This window comes from Amblyomma maculatum, chromosome 2 (assembly GCF_055883805.1).
Source record: "Amblyomma maculatum isolate TAMU_Amacu chromosome 2, ASM5588380v1, whole genome shotgun sequence".
NCBI classification, from domain to species: domain Eukaryota; kingdom Metazoa; phylum Arthropoda; class Arachnida; order Ixodida; family Ixodidae; genus Amblyomma; species Amblyomma maculatum.
Window position 1 is genome coordinate 68672563 of NC_139345.1, and position 7604 is coordinate 68680166.

General features: G+C 41.8%; 1 protein-coding gene across 1 annotated transcript; it reads left to right on the plus strand.

Annotated features, from left to right (window-relative positions):
• The first annotated feature begins 20 nt into the window (after positions 1-20).
• Positions 21-7566, plus strand: LOC146198925 (HCLS1-associated protein X-1-like). Its single transcript, XM_084594409.1, has 7 exons — positions 21-239; positions 355-509; positions 577-689; positions 968-1079; positions 3026-3168; positions 4894-5047; positions 6493-7566. The coding sequence occupies exons 1-7, from the start codon at positions 181-183 to the stop codon at positions 6618-6620; spliced, it is 864 nt and encodes a 287-aa protein (XP_084450535.1). The 5' UTR covers positions 21-180; the 3' UTR covers positions 6621-7566.
• Positions 7567-7604: the final 38 nt, after the last annotated feature.

The window sequence follows — 7604 nt, forward strand, 5'->3', positions numbered from 1 at the left end:
TCAGCAGCAGCATCATCGCGATTGCATCATTCAAGAAAATTTGCGATCAGCGTTCGGCGTCTTGTGCCTGTTTTGTTAATTTGTTGGTGTCCCTCAACATCTGCGTCGCCAAGTCATCATCGTTGATGTAACTAAAGGTGTCCTCATTAGTTCTGGCAATTTGACAGACGCAGAAGAGTCATGAATCTACATGAGTTCTTTCGATCCTTCATGGGATTTCCATCGCGCAGAGATCCGAGGTGAGGTACTCACATATGTGAACTGTCAGCTAAAGGTGCCTTGATAGCGTACGCGCAGCAGAGCGCGGAAATAAGCAACAAAGGGATCCACAATAGCTTGTCAACTTTTATGCAGTTTTGGAGAGCCGCCATACCGAGACGGTGGTGCGTTCGGAAATGATGACAACCCATACGAAGGTTCGATGTTTGGCGATCCATGGGACATGTTTCGACACCTTGACAGTGTCTTCCGCAGTTTCGGATTGACTGAGTTTCCTCCTTTCTCGCACGGTCTGTACATTTTGAACGCATATAGTTGAAGAGCAGTCGTGTGACTGGCATTTTCGCTATGACGCAGGCACCGGTCTACCCGCTATCGAAGGACCCGAACAGAATGAGCCGGGTCATCTGCGAGACCGCATGCTCAAAGTTCCCGACTACAGTGAGCCATTCCGAAGAAGCCCCGAAATGGTGAGGAGTGATCGAGGTTTAAAATATAGGCTGTTCATATCTACTACGTATTCTTACACCGTAGTCGCAGGCTATTGGTCGGTTCTGATCGGCGGAACTGGGGTCTGATTGACAGGTTTATGACAGTTTTTGTGATGCGATCGTAGCGTAATTCGCCCCCAGATATGGAATCGGCTGGTATTCTGTCGAGATGTTTATTCGTGTTTAACATGTAACAACCGGTGCTTGCCGCTAAATATTGAAAAATGCCAAAAGTCTAATTAGATTTATTTTTACAGTTTCCACATTTTCCATCAGAGCCTCTACAGCCCGAGCAAAGTCCATATTTTCAAATGCCACCTTTCTGCCCGGGACCTTCCCAGCCAGAGGAGACTCCATGCAGGGATATTGGTGAGATATTAATTTATAGTGTGACTGAGAGACAAACAATTCGGATAAGAGCCGAGCTCTCAACATGAGATAAATTCATTATCGAAATCCATTGCTTGCTTTCGAAACAGTTTGCTGCTGTGGCTCAGTGGTTACAGCATTAAGATCATGGGATTGCATCCCAACTGCCCTGGCCTTATTTCGACAGAAGCGAAATACAAATCGCCCATGTGTTCTGCAGTGTCGGTGCACATTTTAAAAAATGCCATCTGAAGCCCTCTACTGTCCTGAATGCACGACTACTTCAGGTCGCGACATACCACATTGCCATTGAGTGCTGAAACTCAGGGAACCATGAAAACAGCACGACGTATGATTTGGGTTTAGATATGATTTTAAACTCAACATACTTTTGATTACTATTTTTATAGTGCCTCCAGCTTTGCAATTTTTGAATATACTGGATAAGTTTTACTATACTACATCCTACTAGCTCTTACAGAAGGGTGTGACCTGCAAACGTGAGACAAAGGCTTTGCCACTTTTATCATTGTCATGCACTCATGAGCAAGCTACAAACTTCTGAAAGCTGTTGCTTTGACAGCTTCCAGAAGCTTCTACTCCACTGCTAGAACTTGAGAGGTGGAGTATAGTCCTTGGCATGCCCCATGCATGCGGACGGCTTGTTCTGAAAAACATTTCGCAGCACTCTGAGATGATGGCAGCAGGAGTGGAGTGTTGCCGCCAGTGCCTGCACTACGTGTAGTTCATGCCAGTAAGCTGCCTGCTGCCCAATAGCCGCGAAGGGAAATATATAGTGCACGAGCGTTATTATCGCTAGGCCTTCAATGTCTCGGTGATGCATGCTACACTATCTGACAATCTCATCACCCTGTTAACTTGACGTTATTTGCATATTTATATATTGTATACTGTAGACCACAGCAGGCTCTAAGCAGGATAGGCATAGTTGAGTAAATGTTCAAAACTGAAATACAGAACAGAATAACTGCAGATGTAGGAGAAAAGAATCAATCAGTGCTACTCAAACTTTGACAAAGCTATGAGGTTCTTGTGACCAAATATCATACGTAGAAAGAAAAAAAGAAATTTATACCAGAACATTGTTCACTTCAAAAGGTTTATGCCTTTAGTACACCTCCTCATTGAACTAATCCTTCAGTGTGATTTAAAGGTCAATATTCTATTTCTGTGAGCAGTGAAGCACTGTATTTAAATGCCATCCTTTCGGACTGTTTTTCCCAATTTCTTTTGTCATGACAGACTTCAGAACCATACGTAGCAACTGGTACCCGCAGAACTTCACACTGACTTTATACTGCTGAAGTTGCCCTTAAATCTGCCCCAGTGGAGGACCTCATATGACAGTTGGGTGTTTTCTCATTCATATGAAGTGTGGATGTCGATTCACAACTGTGCTCAGGTGCATGGGCCATGAGTTTGTGCATATTTGCCCTTTTCTGTCTGAAACAGCTCCCACTGCACCCTCTTCCTTCCTTCCTCTCCCTCCCCTTTATTGTTTAGTGGCAAGGCAATCAGTCACAACTCGAGCTGCCCTAGTGTGCCTTTGACTTTTGTAAGCAAACCACTCTCCTGGCTACAGTGATTGCTTTTCAGCAGAAACACATGCACTCTCTGTGCCCAGAGTTTGATGTGCTATATGAAGAAGCCCAGATGTTCATAATACAGTTCTTGAGGTCTTCTAGTACATTTCTAGTTTATATAGCTTTGGTATGCAAAATAATTGGTAATAAAAACAGTCATCATTTCATGACCACAAGTGTTTGTATGTATCTCTTTTTTGTGAAGCAGTGCTTCTACCGCATTGAACATTATGTGTGAGGACTTTCAAAGGATGGGCATAGGAGTTGGCCTGTGGTAGGTTGTTATATATATTCAGGGAATGATACTGTGAACCTTGTGACAATGTCTGTGCAAATTCACAGATTTGGATGAGCATGTGGCTAGGAGTGGTCTGGACAGCCTGTTTGCTCCCGTTCCCTTCGAGGCACCACCACAGCCTGCTCCACCTCCCGGCTGGTGGGGAGGGAGTAGCAGCTCGGTCCACACCTTCTCTTCACACAATGGGGTAAGTGGTAGGATAAATTTAACACCCCTGCATTAGGGTGTCCAGATGTTTTTATGTGTAATAAAAGCAGAAGACACAATGATGTAATGTCATTTCTGTGACATGCAGTGAAGGTTAGACAGCGTCATATGCCTGTTAACAATCGAGCCACTTGTCTGCTCATGCTCGCACATAGTACACTTCTCAAGTTCTGCAGAATTGGTGGCTGCTGCTCATACAAGTGCAAAAACTGTGTGTACTTTTGTTTCCACTCTTATATGTGTTCACAGGAATAGTGGTGACAAAAGCTCGGCCTTTGCTCATAACTTGTAATGTCCTCAGTCCAGGGCAGCTCCAAAAGTGTCTTCAAGAGCCACTTCCGCACTCAGAGTGTGCATAAATTCAAGCGACTGTACTGTGAATGCAAGTTTAGCAAGATACAACTAATATTACTGGTAGACTTGCAGAGTGCAAATCCTCCCCCATCACAGCAGAAAGGGAAAATCTGCCACAGAGAAAGACAAAAAATAACTGTGAGGTTGAGGGAAGGAGGCAGCATTAATGGGAGCAAAAGTTTAGTACTTGAACACCCACAATAGAGCTGTTGCATTGAATTTTTTGTCTTTTTGTCTTGGGGGGGGGGGGGGGGGGGGGTAATCTGGACTGCGTCTCAGAACAAAGAGACATTTGCAAGGTTTTGAACAACAGGTTTGTCTGGGAGCATTTAAGTCCCCCGGAATAATTTGTCAGAGTTAGTCTTATAACTCCATGCAAAAATCTTGCAGCTTTGAAAAATTCCTTTTGAGTGTCACCATTCAGAGAAGCAAGTATAGCATTCATAATTTGCATGGTAAGGATGGTGCATAGGTCGGGCAAGAGCAAGTTGTGGCCCAAATTGGTACCTCTGCTGACGTCTTGCAACTATACCGACGCATATAGCGTAAACCACATGGCCATTTGCATTTGTAGTTGTAAGCTAATGCGATGAAATGACCTGATCTGTGTCGATTGGTAAAAGCAAGCAACAAGGTGTATTCTGAATAAAGTTTTTTTTTCTAGGGGTATGGAAATATTGAAATTTTTGAATGTGAATTGAATATGGGGAAAAAAAAAACGCCTTTGATTATCAAATCAAATATCTGATCAGTGAAAAAGAATAGAAAATTAAAACTGGCAATTATTGTTTATTTTGTTTATTTCAGATTCACCTGGTATATTTGTAAATAAACTGAATTGCATCGAAGTGTATATCCAGTGTATATTTTGTAGGATTCATATAAAGGTTTTTGTATAGGATGGGCCTGCATGAAACCGACTGGAGCTGTCATAGTGCTGCTGAATATGGTAAACTCTCGTCATTTCGGCCTTCAAGAAACCAGAAAAAATGTTCGAATTAACCGAAAGCTCGAATTATCAAATGGGCCTGAAAAAGACTGCTGAAAATCACTTCCATCACAGTAATTATTTGATGAACACTTGCATGATGGTTGCCTGAAATTTGCGAGCATTCAAAAATTGCGGATATCATTTTTTTTATACGAATATGAATTAAGTAATAAACTATATTCGAAACTTTGAATATTCGCACCTTAGCTTGGAACTAGCAAAAGATTTATGATAGCAGAGAGTAGAGTTTTAAAACTTAGGTCTGCTATGACTAGACTTTTCGGCTTAACTTCTAGGCTAGTGCAAAATGAGAGACTTCCTTTTTTTGCTTTTTCTTTGCCTTTCTGTTTTTCCTTACAGAAAATCCAAGAGCGCACAGTTCTGAGGGATGCTCAAGGCAATGAGGAGGTGACAGTGCGTCGCAGCCTGGGCGACCGATCCATGGCTGTCCGCACCATCACAAGACCAGATGGCGTTACTGAGACTCAGGAACAGTACATAAACATGGATGAAGGCAAGTTGCGTTTTGCACAAGTGTATGCACCTCTGCTAAAAGACAGCATGTAAAAGGCAAAATTAGGTCGTCATTTAGAAGTTCTTTTGTGTGCCATAATCAAACTCTGGCATGTGCCACGTGCTTGTCACTGTCAATTTTTCTAAAGGTCTTTGTGATAAAATTTGTCTCAAAACCTTGGTGAAAGCTCGGAAGAAAAGGATTATCAGCCAGCAGTTTGTGGGACACAAACCATGCCAAGAACAGACTAGCTGTGCTGCAGCGCACGCTCTATGCCAATACTCTGCACTTCATGCAGAGCTGGCCAACAGGCCCATAGGAGCTGCAAGATAGAATGTTTCCTGAATGTGCACGAGTTCCACAATTGCCACTATCAGAGCTACATCAGCTTGTCTGTACTGCGGTAACAAAAAAGATGAAGATGCAGCTAGGGCTAAAATGGAGATGCGAGGCTGGAGGGCCAACTATCAAACTGCTGTTTTGATTTTAACAAAATTTGCACGTATGGTGTATCTGTACTCTGTTAAAACATAACTGAAATTTCAGTATTTTATCTTGACTGTTAAAAAAGCTTTTGGCATGGCAGTGAGCTAGTACGTATGCCAGTGCAGTGAAACTGTTTTAAAAATGCGGGTAATTTAGTCTCTGCATGACATAGATTGCTCCGAGAAAGCTGCTTACGGGGAAAGGGAAGAGATTCCTGTTTCGTGACCCCATTTTCTGAGAACTGCAGCATTTAAGTGCAACCTTGGTTCTTCTTTGGTATCATTGCTATTTGAGCTTTATTGTCATGAAAACCTACCAAATATGCTTGGTAATTGTGTATTCGCACACTCCGCGAAATTTTGGGCCAGAATGCACTGTCAAAGTAAATTTTGGCTATGCAATATGAAAACAAGCTCGAAGGCTAGACTAGCCGTAATGTTATTTCACGGACTTTCGGAAACTCGCAAACATAAGCTAAACAGGAAGAATAAGTAGTGTTAACTACAATTGAACCGAAGTGTTATAGAAATAAATGCGATAATTTAATCTTTGGTGGTTACTTGATCTGTTTTAGCTAATCGCAGCCTTTGGTTAATTTGGCCTGCCAATTACAATCGATGAGGCTAGGATTATGTTGTTTTTGCTTGCATTTTTAATTTGTTTTTGCTGCAGTCTTGACAGAATGCCCCAACAACTAAAAGTAACAAACTGAAGTATGCCTTCCTGCCAACATGCGGTGCTTTAAAAACAATGTTTTCAGACACTGCCAGTGACACCTTCCGTGCCAGCTTCATGCTTTAGATACTTTTAAAAGAACTACTACTCGGATAATAATAAAGCTCGGAAGATAAGTTTCTCGTTTCCTTTGTGAACTTTAACAAAAACCTGGAGTAGGCTTTCCAGATCAAAATTTCATTTTTTTCCGACCAAGTGTATGTCATTTTTTTTACTGATCACAGGTGACAAGGCATCTTTCGAGCAAATGTGGCAGAGTTCGTCTCCTGCTTCCTCATCTGATCCCAAGGCAGCCGATGGAGCCATGTTCCGCAGACTGTTTGGCTTTCTTCCGCCAAGCAAGTCTCAATAGACAGCTGTTAGCAGGCTCAAAGTCGCGTGCTTGCACGATTGTAGGAGGTGAAGTCACAGTGCCACTCTGGTGTTCCCAATTTTTCAAGTTAATATTAAATATGATGAAAGAGTAGGCTCAGTGAGACGAAAACTTTATGCATTAAAAAGAACAGAGAGGTGTGACACAAAATTAAAGAAAATTCATATTCACTACAGAGTAAAGTCCTCTGAGAATATTTGTACTTGATGTGTTGAAAAACATGTTGGAATGGTATATAATGCATACTTTGCCTGTTATATTCCTGTGAATGTAAAAGAGCAGTGTTGCCTTTCAGTTTATAATTTTGAGGCACATTTTCAAGCCTGGCTAACATGCAAGAGTCCATTATAGTAGTTAGCTCTCGATTTTGGCCTGCAGTGCTAGAGGATGACACACATGCACGTGGGGTTATGTTTGTAAATTGTCGTTTGTTGATAGTGCCTGCCTTCATAGCCTCAGAATTATTCTTAAACTTCCTGTATTCACAAATAATCCTGTACTAGTCACAATGCTTTTTTTTTCCATTTTTGTCTTGAAACCAACCTGTTGTATATTCCTTTCCTCTTCCCTCTCTGTCATGTTTGTTGCTAGGGGAAAATGCACTCACTGTGATATGCTTCTCTGTGTAGTGTACTTCACTGGTGCCTATAGATTTTTATTAAAGAGTCCATTGGTAGCTTGCAAGCTATATTTTAGTACAATTTGCTCTCGCTCACGCTTAGCTCATCTCTCTTGTGTTTTGCATTTACTAACAGTACATTTCATGTTTGAAATTAATACTTCTTTCTGCTAGCAGCATTTGGGTTACTTGCTTATAACACATTATTTCCTGAGAATGTCCTACTGGTGGTGGTGACAGTACTGTTCATCAGAATGGTTTGTTTTGTACCTTGAGTTGTGTGCTAATAAAATGTGCTGGCTTTCACCATTGTCTTCATGAACTCTTGGTCTATACTTTCCTTT